General features: G+C 40.8%; 1 protein-coding gene across 8 annotated transcripts in view; it reads right to left on the bottom strand.

Moving 5' to 3' along the window:
* Nucleotides 1-23,403, bottom strand: part of med12 (mediator complex subunit 12) — a 68,947-nt gene that overhangs the window by 27,626 nt on the left and 17,918 nt on the right. For all 8 annotated transcript variants that reach the window (XM_061686729.1, XM_061686730.1, XM_061686731.1 and 5 more), the window contains exons 16-23: nucleotides 23,151-23,295; nucleotides 20,687-20,805; nucleotides 16,995-17,138; nucleotides 16,762-16,925; nucleotides 15,889-16,020; nucleotides 15,528-15,755; nucleotides 13,984-14,128; nucleotides 2,603-2,723 (exon numbers count right to left, since the gene is read on the bottom strand). In XM_061686729.1, coding sequence (XP_061542713.1) covers nucleotides 2,603-2,723; nucleotides 13,984-14,128; nucleotides 15,528-15,755; nucleotides 15,889-16,020; nucleotides 16,762-16,925; nucleotides 16,995-17,138; nucleotides 20,687-20,805; nucleotides 23,151-23,295 — 1,198 coding nt within the window. The remainder of the gene's footprint in view (nucleotides 1-2,602; nucleotides 2,724-13,983; nucleotides 14,129-15,527; nucleotides 15,756-15,888; nucleotides 16,021-16,761; nucleotides 16,926-16,994; nucleotides 17,139-20,686; nucleotides 20,806-23,150; nucleotides 23,296-23,403) is intronic.

The raw sequence follows: 23,403 nt of genomic DNA, 5'->3' as shown, positions 1-23,403 counted from the left end.
ACAGTTCTGAGGACCAGGGTTCAATCCCCGGCCCCGCCTGTGTGGAGTTTGCATGTTCTCCCCGTGCCTGCGTGGGTTTTCTCCGGGCACTCCGGTTTCCTCCCACATCCCAAAAACATGCATTAATTGGAGACTCTAAATTGCCCGTAGGTGTGACTGAGTGCTAATGGTTGTTTGTTTGTATGTCCCCTGCGATTGGTTGGCAACCAGTTCAGGGTGTACCCCGCCTCCTGCCCGATGATAGCTGGGATAGGCTCCAGCAAGCCCGCGACCCTACTGAGGAGAAGCGGCTCAGAAAATGGATGGATGGATGGATAATTAGAAGATAACAGTCAACATAGTCAGAGTCACAGTCGGTAAGTCAGTGTCTGTGGTTGTTGTACGTGGCAGCCTGCTTGAACATTTCCCAATCTTTGGTGTCAAAAACTCTGATTTTATATTAAAAAAAAAGAAGTTTTTTTTCAGATTCTCTGTATGTGTAGTGCGGGGGTCGGCAACCTTAAGTACTCAGAGCCATTTCAAACGTCTACCACAGTTATTAAAAAAATATATATAATTTTTTTTTAAAAAAGCACTGGGAGCCACAAAACCCTTTGACATAGAACGTGAGGATAACACTGCATATATAATTTTTTTGTTTGTTTGTTTTAACCTCAATGTATAAAAAAACGATAGTGTGCTGCACTTATGGAATCCATGAACTGCTACAGCTTTCTACATGTAACAAAAAAAATTTAACTCTGAAAAAATATGCTTGGTTAAAGCTTACTTTCAAATAAAATAGTCAGTCTATTTGAGCCCATGAAATTAAAGCCAAACTATTATCCACCTGCAGCTAACCAAAATTACAAACCCAAAATGCCGTCGGGTTCTCTGTTCCATCATTTTATCACGTGTGGAGCATGCAGTCAGCTGTCAACTTGAATTCAAAAGGACCATTTTTTAATATAAAATATATATTTGTAAAACCATAGTCAATTAAAATATTTATTTGACCTGGTTAATGTGATTTTTGCTCCTGAACCTCAGCGCACAATGTCGGCATATCAGGGCTATAGCTATAGATAGGCCTGTCATGATAAATTTTTAAAGACCTATCACGCGAAACGATAATAGTTTTTTTTATGCCTCTGAAATCATGAAAAATAAGGTCCGCCCTTATTTTCTATTATTTCTTTTTGCTTTTAAATCAGGATTGTTATTTTTAATACTGTTATTATTATAAGTTCCTTTTTTGTTTATCTATTAAATAGTTTTTCTTTACTCTGTGATGTGGCTCTCCCTGGGTCTGAAATAAAGAATTGAGAGCTGGAAGACCAGCCAGGTTTAGATGGAGCCTTCTATTCTGATTGTAATCAGTTTAGAAGCCCAAGCTGAATGAAAATGCTCCATAGAAGCACCTCAATTAGAATAACCTGACTGAGATGCGTGCAGTGTGGAGTCACCGCCATACCTCTCTGCTCGCGCGCATGCCACCACTCTGCTCACACAGCGGGATTGTAGTTTTCTAAGAATATGGACTAGTCATGGGTACGTCGTGTTATTATGCAAGTGTATCTATAAATGTATACACAAGCTGTTAGCTAGCTACGTTAACTGGATAAATAATATAAAGTCACGGTGACATCATCGTTTATGCACGCCGTAAATATGGCAGCTCTCGACGCAGCTCGTATGCAATGGAGATCATGTTTTTTTTATCTTTTTTTTATGTAAACGTATAAAAACAATCCCAACTACTGTGCTGAATAGACGACGGACCTCCATCTTGATAAATGACGTGATGTTCACTACGAAGTGCTTATGTCACACGGCTGTTACAAGTGACGTAATAGATCAAGTCACATGTAAACAGTTGACCAGAGATCTTCAATTGGAATGATAAGTTGATATAGTAATTATCATGACAGGGCCAGCTATAGATGTCATTTTCACACATCGTTTTTAAGCTGTCATCTATGAGGCGTGAGCAATGTTTGTTTTTAATATAGTTCATGTAGCACGTAGCATTAAACATTCTGTTTTCTTAAGAAACTTTTGTTTTCTTGGATTTATCTATGGTTTGAAGACCAGGGGTTGAATAGCTCAATAAATCTTAGCACCAGGTGTCACACATTGGTGCTTGTGATGCATATTATGAAAGACGAGATAAAAACGTATTTGAATGTTACAAGAACACCATAATCTTCAAATTTAGAATTACATTTGAACAATGACATGAATAATTCAAATTTAAGTTACTCTATTTATATTCCAAAGTCAGATAGAACCACAGCAAAAGGATGAAAAAGGAGCAGTGGGTTCCAGACCACTGGTCTAGGACATAACTGTAGAATTGATAATCAAGTTTCTTGAATCCATATGGAATTTCCACAAATAGTGAAACTTCTCTCATTCAATTGTAGAAGGGAAGAGGATTCTATTGTGAGATGGCTTTTGGAATTATATTCAAGTACATTTCTGGTTGACACACACACAACATTATGGAGCAATCACATTCCGAGTGATGACATACTTCAATACTAGGTTAAAAGACTACCAAGCAACTATTTGAAGCTTGGGGTCTATTCGCGGGAGGAAATACAGTAATTGAAATCCTTACCGGCATTGAGGAGGGATGGAATGGCCACACAGCGCACCAGGTCCTCCAGCAGAAGACATTGTCTTGCTATGAGAATGGCCACAAAGGTGGCCAGGGAATCATGAAAGGACAAATCACTAACCTGAGGGACAGAAGAGTAACAATAAAAGACAGTGAGAGAGGCTGCATAAGCTCATTACAAAACCAAATAAAAATTTTAGGAATATGGACATTAGAATTTAACAGATTAGGAATTAAAAGAGGAACACTAGCTTCTTTATACAGTAGAACCCATGCATCCATCCATTTTTACAGCACCCAGCAGACTTTGGGTGACAGGGGCAAAGGGCCAATCCCATCTTCCCCTTTGTCTTACCCCTTCCCCTTAGCCCTTCGTTTGGAGAGCCAAGACAAAGGGGTAAAAGGCCCTAGGAATTAGGACGACACGTCACCACTAGTGATGGGACGAACAACACTGGTGCATCAGCACTGTGCATAGTGCACAAGAGTGAAACCCCGTATTGGTGCGTGTATTGCTTTAAAAAGAAAATCATGTGACCGATACAGTTAGTGTGTCGTTTGGATGTGCCGCGCCAAATTGTGTTTATAAGGAAACTAACTGTGCTGACATATTTCAGATTTGTTGAATGGAGTTTTGCTGTTGGATTTTTGCTTGCCCTCACCCTGTTCCACTGACTTCATGGATTGTTCCAATTGTTTTCCCGAGCCTGGAATAATTTTTCTCTCTTGATGCCTAATAATGTAAATATTTTTCTCCTTTGGGCATTGTTTACCGTTAGTTTTTTAATTAAATATGTTTGTACTCTTTTCTGGTAAGAGGTTTTAAATTGTTTTCAGATAAATTACCTGTTTATTTTATTGTAGGTGAAGTGTCGGCTCTGCTCCACTGAGCTATCTTACATCAATAAGAGCACTTCCTCAATGCTGAGGCATTATAGAGCTCGGCATGGTAATGAAGAATTGGCAGGTATTCATGTGAGTACCCCAGGTATGTTGAAATTCTCACAAAGAAATTTAATTTTCAAAAATACTTTATTACACACAAAAGGCTTTGTGTGACTCTACAATATTGTTTGTAAAAAATTGCAGTCCTTTAATAAGCTTTTAAAATATTTCCTTTTGGTTTGCAGTTCCTAACAACCAAGCAGTGGATGAGGCTGAGGTTTTAAGCAAATTTTAAACTTATCATAAAAAACTCAAACAAATTGAGCAAATGAAATTATACGATGAGATAATATTTTAAAGACTAGCGATTAAATGTTATTTCACAGCCTGATGTTGGGTTTGCAGCATGTAAAGCTTTTCCATCTTATTTTCATTTTCTTTACCTGCAATTATTTAAGAACTACTGCAGGGGTCACTATTGACCAACACGGTGTCAATACAGGTGTCAATACAGTGCCGACACATTTTGTGTAGTGTGTCAATACACTCCTTGAGGTATCATCATCCCATCACTAGTCAGAATCCCTCACCTCGCTGCTGGCTGTGTTGTAAGCAGACGGGACAATTTAGTTCCAAAATGCCATCTTGTGTCAAATGAATGTTACTATTATAAATTGCTTTTATATTGAAACATGTCTGTTTATGCAATTTGTAAAGGTGACTGGTATTTTGAAATTGTTTATGTTTCCTACCACGTGACCGAGTGCATACATTTCTATCCTTTAATAGAAGGAACATATTTTGACAAACTGACTTTATGGCCTAATGTCGGCCAATAAATAACACCAAAAACAACCATCACAAAACATAACCAAAAATTTGTAAACGCGCACAAAAAAAAGAAGAAAATAAACAGAAAAGAATATAATATAACTATTGCCACTGTCACAGGAACGATGAATATCAGTTAGGCCTCTCACAATTTGCAGCATTGAGTTAAAACAAACACGCAATTATGAAAACGACATTTACAGAACATAGTTATTGACATTTGGGAGAATTTCCGTATGATGATACGGTAGTAGTGTGATTATTAATGCAGCCCTATGGGGGACACAAGCCAGTGCAAACTGTAGGCCGCTCCTAAGCACAGAGAAATGCAGAGTGTTGCGTCAGGAAGGGCATCCGGCTTAAAAATTTGCTAAACAAATATGAGTGTTCATCCAGAGAATTCCATACCGGATCGGTCATGACCCGGGTTAACTGTCCGCCACTGGCGCCGTTAACCTACAGGGCGCTGAAGGAGAGGTGGAAAGCGGGTTCTTAGACAGAAAGAAGCAGAAGGCACAGAACCTACAACTGAATATGGGGACTTTGAATGTTAGGACTATGACAGGAAACGCTTGGGAGTTGGTTGACCTGAGGAGAAAGGTTGATATATCGTGTGTCTAGAAGAGCATGTGGAAAGGCAGTAAGGCAAGAAGTTTAACGGCAGTGTTCAAGTTATTTTACCATTGTGTAGATGGGAAGAGAAATGGAGGAGGAGTTATTTTAAAGGAAGAGTTATCTAAGAATGCCTTGGAGGTAAAAAAAATAGATCAAATGATGAGGCTGAAACTTAAAATTGAGGATGTTATTTATAATATGATGAGTGACTATGCCCCACAACTAGGATGTGACCTAGAGGTGAAAGAGAAATTCTGGAAGGAATATGATGAGTGACTATGCCCCACAACTAGGATGTGACCTAGAGGTGAAAGAGAAATTCTGGAAGGAGCTAGACAAAGTAGTTCTCTGCATCCCAGACAGAGTCGTGATTGGTACAGATTGTAATGGACATATTGGTGAAGGAAACAGGGGTGATGAAGAAGTGATGGGTAAGTCTGACATCCAGCAAAAGAACTTGGTAGGGACAGATGGTGGCAGACTTTGCAAAAAGGATGGAAATGGCTATCGAACACGTTCTTCCAGAAGAGGCAGGATCATAGGGTGACCTACAAGAGCGGCGGTAGAAGCACATCTTACATCTTGTGCAGACGATGTAATATGAAGGAGGTTACCGACTGTAAGGTAGCGGTAGAGGAGTGTGTGGCTTGACAGCATAGGATGGTGGTGTGTAAAATGACTCTGGTGGTCGGGGGGAAGATTAAGAAGACAAAGACAGAGCAGAGAAATGTGGTGGAAACTGAGAAGTTGCGCTGCTTTTCGAGAAGAGGTACGACAGGCTCTTGGTGGACAGGAGGCGCTTCCAGAAGACTGGAACACGACAGCCAAGGTGATCAGAGAGACAGGCAGGAGAGTAATTGGTGTATCTTCTGGTAGGAAAGGGGAGAAGGGGGCCTGGTGGTGGAACCTTAAAGTACAGGAAATAATACAAGGAAAGAGGTTGGCTATGAAGAAGTGGGACACAGAGGACCGAGGAGAGGAGAAAGGAATACAATAGAGATGCAACATAGGGGGAAGGTAGCGGTGGCAAAGGCCAAACAAGAGGCATATGATGACATGTATGCCAGGTTGGACACTAAAGGAGGAGAAGATCTATACAGGTCAGCCAGACAGAAGGATAGAGATGGGAAGAATGTGCAGCAGGTTAGGGTGATTAAGGATAGAGATGGAAATATGTTTACTGGTGCCAGTAGTGTGCTGAATAGATGGAAAGAATACTTTGAGCAGTGGACGAATGAGGAAAATGAGAGAGGAGGAGTAGAAGAGGCAAGTGTGGTGGACAAGGAAGTAGCAATGATTAGAGTAAGGGGGAAGTAAGAAAGGCACTAAAAAGGATGACAAATGTAAAGGCAGTTGGTCCTAATGACATCTGTGGAGGTATGGAAGCACTTAGGAGAGGTGGCTGTGGAGTTTTCGACCAGGTTGTTCAATAAAATTCTAGCGGGTGAGAAGATGCCTGAGGAATGAAGGAAAAGTGTGCTGGTGCCAATTTAGGTTTCAATTCTGGTGCCTGTGCAGAGCTGTTGGAACTATAGAGGAATAAAGTTGATGAGCCACACAATGAAGTTATGGGAAAGAGTAGTGGAGGCTAGACTCAGGACAAAAGTGAGTATTTGCGAGCAACAGTATGGTTTCATGCCTAGAAAGAGTACAACAGATGCATTATTTGCCTTGAGGGTGTTGATGGAGAAGTACAAAGAAGGTCAGAAGGAGCTACATTACGTCTTTGTAGATCTATATCAGTTTCTGTGAAGAGGTTTGTGTTCTAACAAAGTCATTTCGCACATTCAATAACAACAAGCCGTGGTTCACTGCCAAACTTAAGCAGCTTCGCCAAGCCAAGGAGGACGCATATCAAAGCGGGGACAGGGCCCTGTATAATCGAGCTAGAAACCTGCAGACTAAATAAATTAACATTGCAAATAGGAACTATGCAGCAAAGTTGGAAAAACAGTTTAGCGCTAACGACTCTAAATCAGTCTGGCATACATTACAATCGCTGACCAATTACAAGCGACGATCCCCCCAAGCTGAGAACAATAGCACACTAGCCAACGACTTGAATACCTTCTACTGCAGATTTGAAAAGGACACTTTCACACCCCACACCCTCCCAGCCGCACCACCTAACACAATCACACCTCTGACTTCTGTTAACCATCCCCGAACAGGATGTGAGACGCATCTTCAAACAACAAAAGATTGACAAAGTGGCAGGTCCAGAGCTTGTGTCCCCATCCTGCCTCAAAGTCTGCCAGCTCGCTCCAGTCTTCACACAGATCTGCAATAGATCTCTGGAACTGTGCGAAGTACCATCCTGTTTCAAACGCTCCACCATCATCCCAGTCCCCAAGAAAACTACAATCTCAGGTCAGAATGACAACTGTTGTCATTAAGTCCTTTGAACGTCTCGTGCTGGACCTCCTCAAGAGCATCACGGGAGCTGCTGAGGCAGTTCTACACAGCGGTCATCGAATCAGTCCTGTGTTCTTCCATCACAGTCTGGTTTGGTGCTGCTACAAAAAAGGACAAACTCGGACTGCAACGGACAATCAAAACTGCTGAAAGGATTGTCGGTACCCCCCTACTCAACCTTGAGGACTTGCACGCTGCCAGAACTAAAACAAGAGCGTGCAAAATCCCCTCAGACCCTCCACATCCCGGTCACCGGCTCCTTCCCTCAGGTAGGCGCTACCGATCAATGCAAACTAGAACTAGCAGACATTCCAACAGCTTCTTCCCTCTTGCAATCAACTTCTTACCTACAATTCCATTGCAACATGCTGCCAATTTTTTTTGTCTGAGTTTGTTGTCACATTTCTGTTGGGGCAATTATATACTACTCGTGCACTGACTGAGGAGTATCTGCAACATTTGCACAATCAACATTGTCCCAGATTATCGCACGACTCGTCACTTTAAACTGCATACACTCCTTGAAGTCTCGGCGTCCTTTGCACAATGGTCACTGCACCGTTCTATTGCAAGATTAGTCATTCGAACTGCTCTAAGTGCTAGAGGACTCTGCATCTTTTTGCACAATTGTCAAAAAATAATAATAATAAATTTGTACCGGCATTACCAGATAACTAGCAACCCTTTATAGCTCAGTGACTGTTTTTATCAATGTCTTTATGTCTCAAAAGTGTTCTCTGTCAATTGACTGTCTGTTGTCGTACTAGAGCGGCTCCAACTACCGGAGACAAATTCCTTGTGTTTTTTGGACATACTTGGCAAATAAAGATGATTCTGATCTACAGAAACCCTATGACAGAGTACCCAGAGAGGAACTGTGGAACTGCATGCGGAAGTGTGCAGTGACCGTGAATTATGTTAGAATACAGGACATGTATGAGGGCAGAAGGAAGGTGCAGGGCATGCAGGGAAAGTAGATTACCCTAAGTAAAACAGAATATATGTACATGAATGAGAGGGGTAGAGGGGGAAGAGTGAGGCTACAGGGAGATAGCGAGTGTGGAGGACTTAAAGTCAATAGTCCAAAGCAACGGGGAGTGCAGTAAGGAAGTGAAGAAATGGGTCCAAGGAGGTTGAAACGGGTGGAGAAAGGTGTCAGGTGTATTATGTGACAGAAGAGTTTCTGCTTGGATTAAGGACATTTGTAAAACAGAGGACAACCATGATATACGGATTACAGACAGTGGCACTCAAGAGACAACAGGAAGCAGAAATGAAGATGTTGAGGTTCTCTCTGGGAGTGACCAGGTTGGATAGGATTAGGAATCAGCTCATCAGAGGGACGGCCAAGGTTAGATGTTTAGGTTCGATGTTTTGGAGACAAAGTCAGAGCTGACTTCGATGGTTTGGACACGTCCAGAAGAGATATTGATTATATTGGTAGAAGGATGATGAGGACGGAGCTGCCAGGCAAGAGAGCTAGAGGAAGACCAAAGAGAAGGTTGATAGATGTAGATGTAGTGATGGAAGACATGAGGGCAGATTGTGTTAGAGAGGAGGATGCAGAAGACAGGCTTACTTGGAAAAGGATGACACTGTGGAGATTCGTAATGGGACAAACTGAAAGTAAAAGTAGTAGTGTGATATTTACATTTAGATATTGCAGATTTTTTTGTGGGGTGTGGGGGGGGACTTAAAATATGTATATAATAAATGTATCAAACAAATATTAAATCGAATTAATATAATGTTAAGAACAAACAAAATTTAAATACAGTGTCTACATTTTAACTGGAAAGTTGTAAAAATAAATTTTTTTGCTTGAGTCGCATGTGATATTTGTTCATATTGCTCTAATTGGAACTGTAGAATTGCATTTTGTGTCCATATTATTTTGGCACTGGGCTTGTATTTCTGGAGTTTTGTGTGCTGTTGTAGAAGACTGTTGTCTTGTCGCTTCCCTGTGGAGGAAAAGAGGTCCGGTTATTGATAACGTTGACCTTGTGTTAAGTAAACCCGATGTCGGACGAGGATATGTAAACACTAAGGTAACAGCTACACAACGATGAAATTCTGCATTACATTAGTGATTAGGTTGATTACAGCCTTATATGGAAAGCGAACGTCACAGTATACACAGAAGCGACATTACTACATTGTTCATAAAATATAGTACATTGTAATGAAGTCCGTTGCTGTCAATTTGTCACCGTAGTCTGACGGTAGACTGGCGATACCAAAGATCGTCATAACGAGCCTTTAAATAACAATTCAAAACATGGCTTATACGTCTGTGGATAAAAACATGACTGTAATTTGTAAAAATATTAATGATTATGCTAACTTACATTTACGCATGCATTTCCTTGTCCGTTCCGTCGTCTTGTAAGAAAGTTCTTCGCCTGCCAGTGGGGGCGTAATCCCACACCCCTCGCTTCCAAGTTAGCTCCCCAACCACACTTGGTTTCAATGGCTCTACACCCCTTCATTTTAGCCCTTCCCCTAGGGAATGGGATATCCCTTCGTTCTCATGCAAAACCAAGTGCTAAAACGAAGGGGAAGGGCTAAGGAATAGAATTGGGATGAGCCCTAAACCCTGAACTCATCACCATCCAATTGCAGGGCACATACAGTATAGACCAGGGGTGCCCAAACTTTTTGGCTCAGGGGCCACATTGCCGTAAAAAAATTGTCATGCGGGCCAGCACTAATTTTACATGCTACCGACGAGGGAAATGCTTTTTTGTTTTTTTATTTTATTATGCTGTCTGCTGCTAGGTAGATCTTATAACTGCCTGACCTGGATAAATGAAGGTTAAAATAAAAATGAATGAAATGCAAAATAAAGTATTTTTTATGAAATTTGACTCAAACTCAAACTTTATTCATCAGAATCAACAAACAACATGTTTGCATTCATGTGAAGGGTGAAACTGAGATCTCGACTGCAGTAAATGGGGCAGGTCTGGCTCAAAAGCGGTGGTTTTAATGCGCAAGATGTCACGCAGGTGGGAGTCACTTAGTCTTGTCCTCACGCGGTTCTTATTCATGTTCATGACTGAGAATGTCTTCTCACAAGTATGTCGAGCCAAACAAGCTAAAAATTTTCTTAGCAAATGTACGAATCTCTTGGAACCTGTCTTTATCAAGCTGATGGTAAAAGTTGACAAGAGGGAGTTGTTGGTACCGGGTGCGACACTCTGTGTCACACTGCAGCTCAATGAGCTCCAGCTGCAGGTGGGCTGGAACGTCACTGAGATCCACGGAAACGGTTTGGCACATAGAACTTTTTGGTGAATAATACAATGGAGTTTTATAGCTATACCTCCTTCTTCGCTTTCTTTGTTACACACTCGGGTTGATAATCCACTGTGCTCGCCAACCATGGCAGGTGCACCATCCGTAATAATCCCTGTGATTTTATTCCACTTTAATTTTATGTCATGTACGGCGGAACAAACAGAAGCAAATAAATCTTTCCCTCTTGTTTGGTCCTGAAGGCTCTGGAGGTCAAGTAGCTCTTCACGCATGTTCATTTCACTGTCCACTCCTCTAAAAAAAAAAACAGTAACTGAGCGCTGTCGGATGCATCCGTGCTTTCATCACAGGCTCACGAAAAAAAGGCTTCCAGTTGCTTCAATTTTTCACTGCGTTCGTTCCCAGTTAGCTTGTCGTAATTCGCATGTTCCGTCTGGTCGTGCCTCTTTATATTGAACTCCTTGAACACAGCCACAGTCTCTTGGCAAATTAGGCAGACGCAGTTGTTTCGAAACTCAGTGAAAAAATATTCAGACTTCCATTTGTCCTGGAAACGTCGACCCTCGCTATCAACTTTCCTTTTCTTACTTCCAGTTGCCATTTTAGAAATGGGCAAAAAACAGATCATGAGCAAAACGGCCCCGCGAGAGTTCAGCCACACGTTTACTGCCATCCTGTGGTGAAATATAAAATTGCGCGTGTATTTTGCACTGCCGGGCCACATATTATTGGTTTTATGACAGAGGCTTCGAGCCAGTGGAAATATGAACACGGGCCGGATTTGGCCCGGGGGCCGGACTTTGGGCATGTCTGGTATAGACGATCAACAATTCACACCTGTGGACCTGTGCACGAACAACGTACCTTTCAAAATGAATTAATAGTAATAGAAATAGTCCAAGGTTCCTCTTCAACACGATTAATCATTTTACAAATCCTGTTTCACCTTCGATTGATTGTGATAGCTTTCTATCTTTGTTGGTAAAATTGAAGCGCTCAGATCACATCTCACCTCAAATGTGTCACCCCCAGTTCCTTACAGCCATCCTGCCCTACTGACTGAATTTTCTCAGATTACCCTTCAGTGTCTTCTTAACGCAATAGCTCAAATGCGCCCCTCCACCAGTTCACGTGACCTGCTCCCAACGAAATGTTTTAAATATATTAGGTCCCACCCACTATTATTAATTATTCTCTTTCTTCTGGCACTGTACCTGATTATTTTCAAACCACCAGTGTCCAGCCTCTCCTTAAAAAAACCCTCACTCAACCCTACCCAGTTATAGAATTATAGACCTATTTCCAGGTTTCCGTTTCTATCAAATATACGTGAAAAACAGTAACTGACCAACTGCTGACGGGTCCTCAGTCCACCGTTCCACCAACTCAAAATTGTCTCCATCTAAAGGCTGACAAAACTGAAGTTCGTTTAATTGGTCCAGAAATCTGCTGCTACTCAGTTTATTGGCCCACTTCACCAGAATATTAAATTCACTGCTAAGACTCTCGGTATCATCTTCAACCACTACATTACATTTGATCATCATGTCTCCAAAGTTGTCTAGTCCTGGTTCCTTCAGTTAAGAAATATTACTAGAACTCAGATGTGCGGCAAAATATACACAAAAGTGTACACCTGTACATTTAATTGCAACGTCCTCTGAGTTTTAGTTTCTGTCCATAAATAATGTTTGTTTGCCTCTCCCATGAACAAAGCACAAAAGTCTATTTTAAACCGGAAAATAACTTAAGCGGTCGCATCCACCTCCTCCTCGTTGTACCTAATGAAGTGGCCAATTAATTCACAAATGCTAAGTCATCACGAAAGAAGGGGAAAAAAACAAGAATGTTGTGCTCATATAGTTGGCTTTGCTTGTGGTTGTTGGTAAAATGTAAACGATTGTGTAGTCTTGTAGAATGATCATGAACTAAAATTTGCTAAACTACGAGACTATTGGTCCACAATGAAGTCATGTATTATCATGGATGAAGTTGCTTGAATAATACCACTCGCGTCGTTCAGCGAAATATTCCATATGTCTTGAGTAAACCTTTGAAGACTGCTGTCATTTTGCGTGGACATGGGCGGACATGATGAATCAGAGGTTAATCCTTAAAAACTGGATGTCCGTGGCATAATCACGTTTATCAACAGAACTGTAATCTATACGTTTTACTATCTCCTCAAGATGATATCTTTAAATATTCACAGCTTTTGCATGACACTTTCCTAAATGCAAATAAGAATTTTTAACCATTTATAATAATTATTTCCCAAGATATTGTTGTCAAGGTTACGACAGACTAGCTTTGTGGGGGCATCTATAGCATTAAGTAGACTTAATGCGTGTAGGACCAAACTTCATTGTTGCACACAATAGCTTTATAAATAACGTGCTTAAGTTTCAGCCAAACCCATCCAGTAGTTCCTGAGAAAAAGAGTTACTAGTGAAATAAAGTAATTCTATTGCAAAGTTCCTGTTACCATGGCAACCAATGTTTTTAAAAGTAGATTATGGTTCATATGTCCAAATTTGTATATCTTATCTTAATTACTTTCCTTTTGAAAAACAATACAGACCATCCCTTGAAAGAATTCTGAAAATTTGACAAACATTTTTGTCAATTTACACCAATGAGGCATTTACATGAGCATTATCAAATGAAATAAGCTCAAAAATGGCATTCAGCATGGCTAATTACAGGAGTGTGTGAATTGTTTGTTGATAAATAATTAAAGTTATACTGTTTTACTCTAATCTGAAGACATTTTTGACCAGATTTTCAGTAGGTGATATAACACAAAATCGCTCCCAAAAAGGCCATATTTTTCACGCACAAAAAGATCAATTTCTCCATAAACCATCATCCGATTTTCAAATTTCTTGCTGCGTTGTACTCAGGTTGAAGTGGCCATCCAAAACAGACATTGCATTTTGACAGATTGGCATTCTTGGGAGATTTTGTCACGTTGCTACTTATTTGTGTATTTCTACTTCATACTGAATCTATATCATTGGATTTAAATCAATATTGAATCAAATCACAACCTAGAAAATTGACAGGATCGAACTGCAACCTAAAGAATCAAATTCAAATCGTGAGGATTTTAACAATGCCCAGCCCTAGCCACTACAAAAGGCTGTGTCAAGACAAATAGGAAAAGTCTGATGCTGACTATCGAACCAGAAGTCGAACTTGTGTCTGACATGTCTTCAAAGGGTGGGTGGTTTTACTTAATATTACTTCTTATGGGGAACATTTTTTGAAATGTGAATTTGGAAGTCAACCCATGTCACAGAACAAATTGTGTTTTACTTTGGAGGCTCCGTGTTGAAGGTGAGAATCAGTGTTTCGTTAAGTGATCCTGAACATACGTCGACGTTACACAGCAGGTCGTTAAAGCCGCAGTTGCCGTTGTTGGAGGAGCAGCAGAGTGCCTTGAGGATGCCGAGCCACTCAGCACTCAGGGAGCGACAATACGCCGTCAGCTCGGCACACAGGATCCCGATATCATTAACCCTTCGAAGAGAAACATGAACCTTATCTCAACCACAAGTTGTCAGGCGCATTGTGTATCCAGAAGTATTGTCAAAAGAAATTACCGTATTTTCCGGACTATAAGCCACTACTTTTTTCCCGCGCGATCTGAACCCAGCGGCCTATGTAATGATGCAGCTAAAATATAGATTTTTTTTCCGCGAGCGGCTATCAGGTGGTCCAATAAGTGCAAAAACAAGACCGGCCCAACACGTTTGAACATACAACAAAAACTTGTTCAAAGGTAATGCTTAAAACATGACCGTTTCCCATAATGCACTGCGGTTTGGGCATGTGCAGATGCCTCCAGCGTGTAGAAGAAGACCACGCCAGTTTTTTGGTGCGCTCGAAGCGAAAAGCACCACGAACGCACACCCTCATCATGAAAAGAACAAGAAGAAAAGCGTATCATGGTGTTTTCGATTCATGAGACAAAAGGTTTTGTCCATCAGGGCGCGGACGACTGTCTGTCAGCACCTCCCTCCCGACTACGAGGAAAAAGTTGCAAACTTCCACAAATTAATTGCAACAAAAATAGTCGAGGATTCCATCGGACCAGACGACATAAATATGGATGAGGTGCCTTTGACGTTCGACCTGCCTCTAACTCAAACTGTTCACAAGACAGGAGTGTCATCCATTATGGTGAAAACAACTGGCCACGAGAGAACGCACTTCAAGCGTGTTTTGAGCTGCACCACTTCCGGACAAACGCTTCCACCAATGGTGATTTTTAAGCGGACGACTATGCCAAAAGAAAAATTCCCAAAAGGCATAGTGGTCAAAGTTAACAAAAAAGGGTAGCTGATAGAAAGCTTAATGACTGAATGGCTGACGCAGTGTTACAGTAGGCGTCCAAGAGGATCATCCTTTTCTGAGGTCTGCCAGTGGATCATAAAAGCGTCGAGCAGTGTGAAACAATCTACGATCACCAGCAGATTTCGAAAGGCTGGACTGCTACGTGAGGAGAACAGCACAACTTCAGCGGTAACTGTGTCTCGAGATGAAAATGACATTGAGCGCGACAGAGAGACTGAAATGGTGTGTGACGAAGACGTTCTGAGGCTTTTAACTCCGACACCGAAGACGACGATTTCAGTGAACAGGAGGAGGATAAATAAAAATGATGAGTTTTCTGTTATGTTTGAGCCGTTTTACAGGCACTGTTTGGAAACAAGGTATGTCAATAAAGATTTACGAAATATTTCTGTGTAAATATCTAATTTCACAACGTATATCTGTGGCATATAATCAGGTACGGCCAATATATGAAAATAAAAAATAATTGCTCTCCACAAAGTGGGCACGTTTTATAATCCGATGGGTTTTATAGTCCGGAAAATATGGTACATCAAATTATCCCCAGTTCCTAAAACAATACCTCTCAGGGTCCCGGTGGTCCACGCACACATCCATGAGTACGTTGCACACGAAGCTGTAGCGATTGGCAGGGCTGTCATTGAGGATCTTGCCCACCATGGAGTGGTTGAAGTTGTGCGCCGAGGGGTTGGCGATTGCCTCCATCATGAACACGGGGTCCCACAGCATGTTGGAGTCCGAGGGGTCGATGTTGCAGTAAATGGAGTTCTTCACTTTGGAGCAGAACTCACTAAAAAGAGAGAAAATATACAAACGTGTACAGTTATATTCAAATCTTGTTTTTACAAAAGGTTTTATCCTTAATTACAATTTAAGAGATTTAACCAATATTTTTTTTTCTGTGAATCAAATTTATTCAGTACCTGAATATTTCCCCAAACTTGTTCTTCAAGTGACTGCACGAGGTGTAAAGGTCATACAGGTAGGCCAAGATGCAGCGCTCAGCGGAACAACAGTCTGCTGGGTTCACACCAGACTTCACCACAATGCGAAGTCTAAGACAACATTAGACACAGCGATGTCGATTTAGGAGGCTTTACATTCATGTTTCAGTATTAGTCATCCCAATTCAGTCATGAATTGGGATGACACAGCTTTTGGAATTGGATCCAGTCATATTGTATATCTGTGACCCGCAAATATGTCAGTCACATTCTCTGCCTGCATTGCGCCACAGTGGCAGTAAACAACAGTGCTCAGTTCTGGAACTAATACACTTTGTCAATGACATTTTAAGTGCAAATTGAAACTATTTTTGGACACATTCCTCAGTCCCAATGGTCCATTTTATCCGATATCCATTATATCGGGGTCAGTTTTATCAAGGTTCCACAGTAATGATGATGATCTTGTCTCAACTTACTCACAAATGTATTACTAAATATGGAATCTGGGCCTGTTTATTTGAAACACAAGGCTATTATTCGGGTGTATGAGTGGCAACAGGCAAATAAACAATTGTACCTTCTGCCATTTAGTGGAAAAACATTGAATTTTTCTACCTGTCACTATACATTGCTGGACTAGATATAGCCACTATTTGTAGTAAATAAATAGTAATTTTCTGATAATTTCCTGCAGGACACCAAACTAGCTCTAACGATCACTAATGTGCCGCAGCACTGTGGTTGGGAATCACTGCAGTGGGCTTCCAACTTTAACCTTACACATTCATGTGGATTATAATGCATAGGTCAAACATACTGATGATTGTCAAAGGCTCGTGACCAACATACCCGTCGAAGACCTGCGCCGTCTGCTCGGGGTTGAGTATGAGGCAGGAGTGGTACCTCCTCAGGACAGCGACGATGCACAGACATAAGCTGGTGGTATAGCTCCCCACCAGGCTTGATGACTTGAGCAGCAGCTCGGCTTCCACCAGGCTCAGCTCATTCAGAAGCTACAAAAACAAATGGGTCATTGACAAAGTCATGATAGCGCCCACATTAAAATTTAACTACTTAGTTACCTGAATGGCAAAGTCGATGAGGCCACTAATGTTGAGGGAGTACTCCATGAGGTCAAAGATGAACTGAATGTGCTGTACGAGAGGCAAGTGATAGGACATCCCTAAGGCAAAGCTGGTGATCTGTTCCAGCACATTTCGGGACACCTGCACCAAAAACAACAATAAAAACAAAATTCAATGTTGGTAATTCCTAGCCCTGTGCACAAATGAGCGGTGACTCGAATTGGCATTCGAGTCCGCCGAAAAAAAGAACACAGGAAGAACGAATCAAATAACATACTGCAGTGATCCCTCGTTTATCGCGGGGGTTAGGTTCCGTACCACCCCTGCAATAGGTGACCTCTGCGATGTAGCATCCATGTTTTTATAATTTTTAACATATTTAAGAATTTATTTATGAACCTTCCTCGTCCTACACTTATTAATCTTTCCCACACTCTTATTAACCCCTACCATACTCAAACATTTCCGATACTCAAACACTTTTTACACTCTGAAACATACATACATATTAACAACATATAAAATGAAGGTACTGTTCTCATCATTGAAGTTTATGCTGATTGTACTGCAAAGCCAGCAAGAGCATTAAAGCCATTACCCTGATATTATTTTAGTCCTGCTTCATGTACCGGACTCATTTATGCCATAAGGTCTACGTACAGGCACAAACACTTCCTCTGCCGCTAACTGCCAGCCGGCAGGTACCTTGTTTGGATGGTATCTTAGGCCTTGACAAAGTATTGTAACATCTTCCAAGGGTACACGACGAGACGTTAGTCTATTTAGTTGCGAAACAGGGTTACTGTGAGATGTATACAGTCAACAAACGCTCTCTCGACTCTGCAGCATGCTTGGACCAGCGATGCGTTCAAAGACACTAGGAAGCTCAGCACAACTGAGCTTTTGTACTGTACAGGTATTTTATGCCTGGTAATGTCCATCCATCCATCCATTTTCTAAGCCGTTTATCCTCACAAGGGTTGCGGGAGTGTTGGAGCCTATTCCAGCTAACTTCGGGCAGGAGGTGGGGTACACCCTGAACTGGTTGCCAGCCAATCGCAGGGCACGTATAAACAAACAACCATTCGCACTCGCATTCACACCTACGGGCAATTTAGAGTCTTAACCTACGATGCATGTATTTGGGATGTGGGAGGAAACCGGATGTGGGAGGAAACCGCAGTACCCGGTCCTCAGAACTGTGAGGCAGATGCGCTAACCTGGTAATGTGTTTTCATTCATTTTTTTTTTTTTTTTGGACGTTTTAGGTTAGAAAATGCTTGTATTACCATGTCAATTAAAAAAATATGTAAAGAAATCCTGTGATCAGGGGGCTAAATTCACTTTCTGACTCACCAACCAAGTTGGCCACGGGCCAAGCATATTTTTTTACCGGCCAAAATACTAAATCATTTTACATAGGGGTGCACAATATATTGAAAAAATATCATCGTGATAACGGCATGTGCAATGTGTGTGTGTATCTGTGCAGGCCTAATTTAACACATATTTCTATAATATGGTATTATGTTCAATGCAAAAAATTTTTTTTATTTACCATTCATAAAGTCTGGCCTCACACAGTCCTCATGCAACAGCATTACAGCCTCTGTGGAATCATACTCCCTCGTGTACGTCTGTTTAATTTTTCATCATTAAACACTTTTAAAAGGACTTTTAAGCAGCTTGGAGGCTGAAACATCAGGCTGTCAATGTTTAATTTAATTTGGTTTTAAAGAGCTTGGATTTTGCTTAGTAAAACTGCTGATTGTTGTATTGTCACATTATCTTCATGTTTTTAGCTTGTACTGCCACACCTGTTTTGTGTGTTCATTGTTGGGCTGTTCAAATAAATATATAAAAGATTCTTTTTTTTTTCAGTCCTATTTCAATTATTTTAATTTTTTTTTAACTTTTTTTAAATAGCCAGTTTTAAAGCATCTGTATTGAGAACTGAAAAGGCTAGAGAGTAGTTTAGTAGCAATTTATTAACGCCTTTCATTACCAACACTCATCAGTCAATAATTAAACCAATAACCCCAACATATGAGCATACTTATTAGGCAAATAAAATACATGTAGAAAAAAATAAGAACACTTTTCACTAAACAGTGTAGCGAATGTAGAAAAATATAACTAAACTAGTTATATTTTTTGATGATGATGATTTGTGTACATGGGTACAAGCTCGCTATGTGGCGAGTAGCGCTCTAAGATTCACTTGCCAAACAGATAATTTTGTCGCATTTGGCGATTGGCGAGTGTTCATTTTGGACTCTGCCCGTGATATGGCAAATTACCAGCAATATAAATATGGTTAAATAAGAATATGAGATGCACTGAAACCGCAATATAGAGACAGATTACTGTACTTTATTCTGACAAGAGCTGCAATGCTGCCACACTGCATTTACTAAAAAAAAAGAAAAAAAACTTGATGGCCAATGCCATTTTGCCTTACTATGCATGTCATATGTCCATGGATAATCCAAGTTTAAGCCTTTCCTTTCCTTGATTGAGTTCGAGAGGGTTATCTATGCTTTTGTCTACACCAAACTTGACTATTGTAATGCTCTCTATGTTGGTGTCAGACAGGCTTCACTCGCTCGCTTACAATTGGTCCAGAACGCTGCTGCTCAACTCTTAACCAGAGCACAAAGGCAAGAGCACATCTCAACTGTGCCGTCCCAATCCAGTTCAAAATTCATTTTAAAATGTTTGCTTGTTTTTAAAGTGCTAAATGGGCTGGCTGGCTTCATCAAACCTCTCTGAACTTTTACACCCTTCCACTCCAACACAGTCTCTGAGGTCTGTTGACAGATCTCTACTTGTCGTCCCAAGATCAAGGTTAAAATGCAGGGGAGACAAGAGCCCTTGTTGTCGCTGCCCCCAAACTGTCGAATTAGTTCCCCCTCCAAGTTAGACTTTCTCTCACTGTGCCTATATTTAAATGCCATTTAAAAACTAATTTCTTCCCCCGGCTTTCTCAGACCCTATATGACAGTTGGCAGTATGTGGATTTAATTTGTGATTGTTTTTGTAATGTTTTTATGTCCTGCATTTGCTTAATTTTACTGGTGCTATATTTTATATCCTCTGATTTATAGCACTTTGGTGAACTCTGTTGTTTTTAAATGTACGGTACTTAAATAAATTGGATTGGACAGATGAACGCAGGCCTCCATCGAGACAACAATCTCTAGCCAAAGAACTGCACGGATGTTTATGGCAGACGGCGAGCACGGCAGAATGAATGTGAGAAAGTTTTGCATGATTCATTCAACACATTGTGGCAGATGAGCGAGCAAGCTCGCGAGAAAGGAACGGTTCCCAGCCAGCGTGGATTTACGCATTTTACTGCCGCAAGACGGGGAGAAAACAGACCTCGGTTCTACTTTTGGTCACCCTACGGCGAGGGATCCTGGTTAAAGTAAGCCATTTTAAAATAAGAAGAAAAACCTTTGATGAGGGGCGAGCGCTAGCTAAAATGCGCTAGCGTATTTTGAATGCTAGTTCTCAAATAATGAAATTGGAAGCCAAAACACTTCATTATACATTGAAGCTGCAATCAAGCATGCCTATTGCATTCAAATGAGTCACCAAAGGACATCATTTTGTTCAGCTCGCATGAATTACACTGAAATGTCACACACAAGAAAATTTGTGAAAATTAGGTGACGCGGCCTAACCTGTGAGGTGACCTGGTGCTGGTCAAAGTGAGAGAGGTGCTGGAACTTGGAGAAGATATCTTCTGCGGTGGGGAAGGCCTCTGGCTTATTCCTCTTCCTCTTTTGTCCCTCCTCACCCCCTGTACAAAACAAAGGGGGGGGGGGGGGGTGAAATAAGAGACGCCTGATGGAGTGAACTTCAAGCAAAGCAAATAAATTAAGATATTTTAATTTCCAAATGTGGGAAAAATCTTGCTCTGTTGCTTGTCAAATGTTTCTCATCCATAAAGAATGATGCCATAGACAAAAAAACCACTTCCTATAGTCATGATTAGTAAGAATAACATCTGCATTGTTAATAATATTGGAATATGAACAATGTCTTTACAGTCGCAATCTTTGATGACTTTTATCGAGTAGACAATTTTGGAGTAAAACCATATTTATAAAATACAATACTTTTATGTAATGTATGCATGTTTCCTCATCAAACTTTATTAGGCCTACCCTAGAACAAAATACAATGATTGACAATATGATTACATTTTGGTTTAAAAATGTATGTAATAAAAATTGCAGCACGGTGGAAGACTGGTAAGCACATCTGCCTGACAGATCTGAGGAACCGGGTTCAAATCCGGCCTCTCCTGTGTGGTGTTTGCATGTTGTGGGTTTTCTCTGGGTACTGCAATTTCCTCCCACATCCCAAAAACATGCGTGGTAGGTTGATTGAAAACCCGAAATTGCCAGTAGTTGTGAATGTGAGTGTGAATGGTTGTTTGTTGTGCCCTACGATTGGCTAGTGATCAGTTGAGGGTGTAGCCCGACTCAGCTGGGATAGGCTCCAGCACGCCCGCGACCCAAATGAGGATAAAACAGTACGGAAAATGGATGAATTAAATAAAAATGAATTTTAAAAAACACTTATCACAAAGTGAAAAAGGGCAAAAAGTGTTTATGATTACTAAAAATAAAATCAAAACTACTTCCAAATTCCAGAAATTAGGTCACAGGGGAGTTGAGCTGTCCCACTAATAAACTGTCCAATCTGTAACTGCTCTATTTGTGCTTGGACATTTTTCCACACTGAAAAGCACTTTACACCACATATTTATTCAGTTTATATATACTCAGCTAAATTGTTTCTCCATTCTGACCATCGTTTTTCTTCTAGTGTGTTAAATATAAGTTGCTGTATGGAGATTTAATTTTACATTTACTCTTACAAGCAAAATGACAAAATTGATGTGAAGTTTCAAATATTATGAGCCAACTTTCCCTGCCCCCCCCCCAAACATTGTCATTGCGAACAGTAACCTGCCACGAACCCCTGACACGACTGATCTAACACGATATGAAATCATATAAGAGGAGACGGATTAAGCACAAATTGGACAGAATGAAAACCCCAATGATGCAACTGCATTCATGGATAATGAGGAAGAGTTTAACTGGAGGCATTAACACCCAGACTAAAGAGCAAAGAGGCAGTTGCAAGGTACCACATTAACGGTGGCCCGGGGGCCACCACCCTACATATAGACGCTGGGCCGCTCGGGCCAGTACAAATTTCTAAGTCACCGAAAATGTTCGCCCTCTGAAAATTGCCCAAAACTGCATTATAAGTCGATCCATCAATTTTCCATACTGCTTATCCTCACTCGGGTCATGAAGTGAAGCTTCATCACCAGATTATGTCTAATAACGTGCGGACAACTGTGTGTGGATAACTGTGTGCTAACAACGACTTTATAAATAAAAAAAAGAAAGGCAACACGCACCGACCAACACCATGACACTTTACGGCACTGTTGTAACATACTGCATATGGAGAGCATGTAGGCGTGTCGAAATCATAGATATAAAAATTATTGTGAATTATTTGTTTATGTACCGCTATTTTTTTTATTTCAAGGATAGCCCCTTTGGATGAATCATCACATTTTCAAGGTCATTTCAACAAATACAGATCATCACAATATACAAAATAATATAGTTAAATCTAAACTCATAACGCGCCCACACACGACACACACAATGCTACCCTAAGTTTAGTCGTCTCACCTTACAGCCAATATTTAACAAAATTAATTAATATGGAACATACATAGTGTGCACAACATCAAGACGCAATATAAAGCATTGTAAGAATGTCAGTGCTAAGCAAATACTTTAATCATTTTGTAATTGATTTATTCTTTTCAACATTATTATTTGTGCAATGGCAATGCCTTAATTTTAGTCAGGTTCGTACAGAGTCATCGTCATGAAGGCAATTTTACTAATCATTTCTTAAAAGGGCTTAAATAATACAGTATAAAGATGCTGTATACGAAACAAATAAACTTATTATTATTACATATTACATAATGAATACAGGGGACCAGTATAAGTTCTGACAGGGCCACCTACTTGCTGTTGCCTCCCACAGTGCAAAATATAGTCAAGAACAAATGACTCATCACAGGAACAGACTCAAATCTACCTGTTTCTGCAGTGCTTTTGCGGTTGAGAACCTTCAAGATATCTTTGGTTATCTTCTTGATGGTGTGTCGGGCTTCGTCTCGCAGTTTTCCAACGCCGTAGAGGACCACAAGCCTCTGGTTGCACTCATGGCTGGTGTTCTCCTCCTGAAGTGAGTTGCGGGAGAAGAGAAGAAAGCAAATCAACTCCCGGGGAAGTTGATTTCCTGGATAACCCGAGGCACAGCAAACGCGAGTCAAATAAAATAATATTCC

Source organism: Phycodurus eques, chromosome 9 (genome assembly GCF_024500275.1).
Source record: "Phycodurus eques isolate BA_2022a chromosome 9, UOR_Pequ_1.1, whole genome shotgun sequence".
Taxonomy (NCBI): domain Eukaryota; kingdom Metazoa; phylum Chordata; class Actinopteri; order Syngnathiformes; family Syngnathidae; genus Phycodurus; species Phycodurus eques.
The sequence above is the reverse complement of the archived record's forward strand: the minus strand, read 5'-3'. Positions and strand labels throughout refer to the sequence as shown.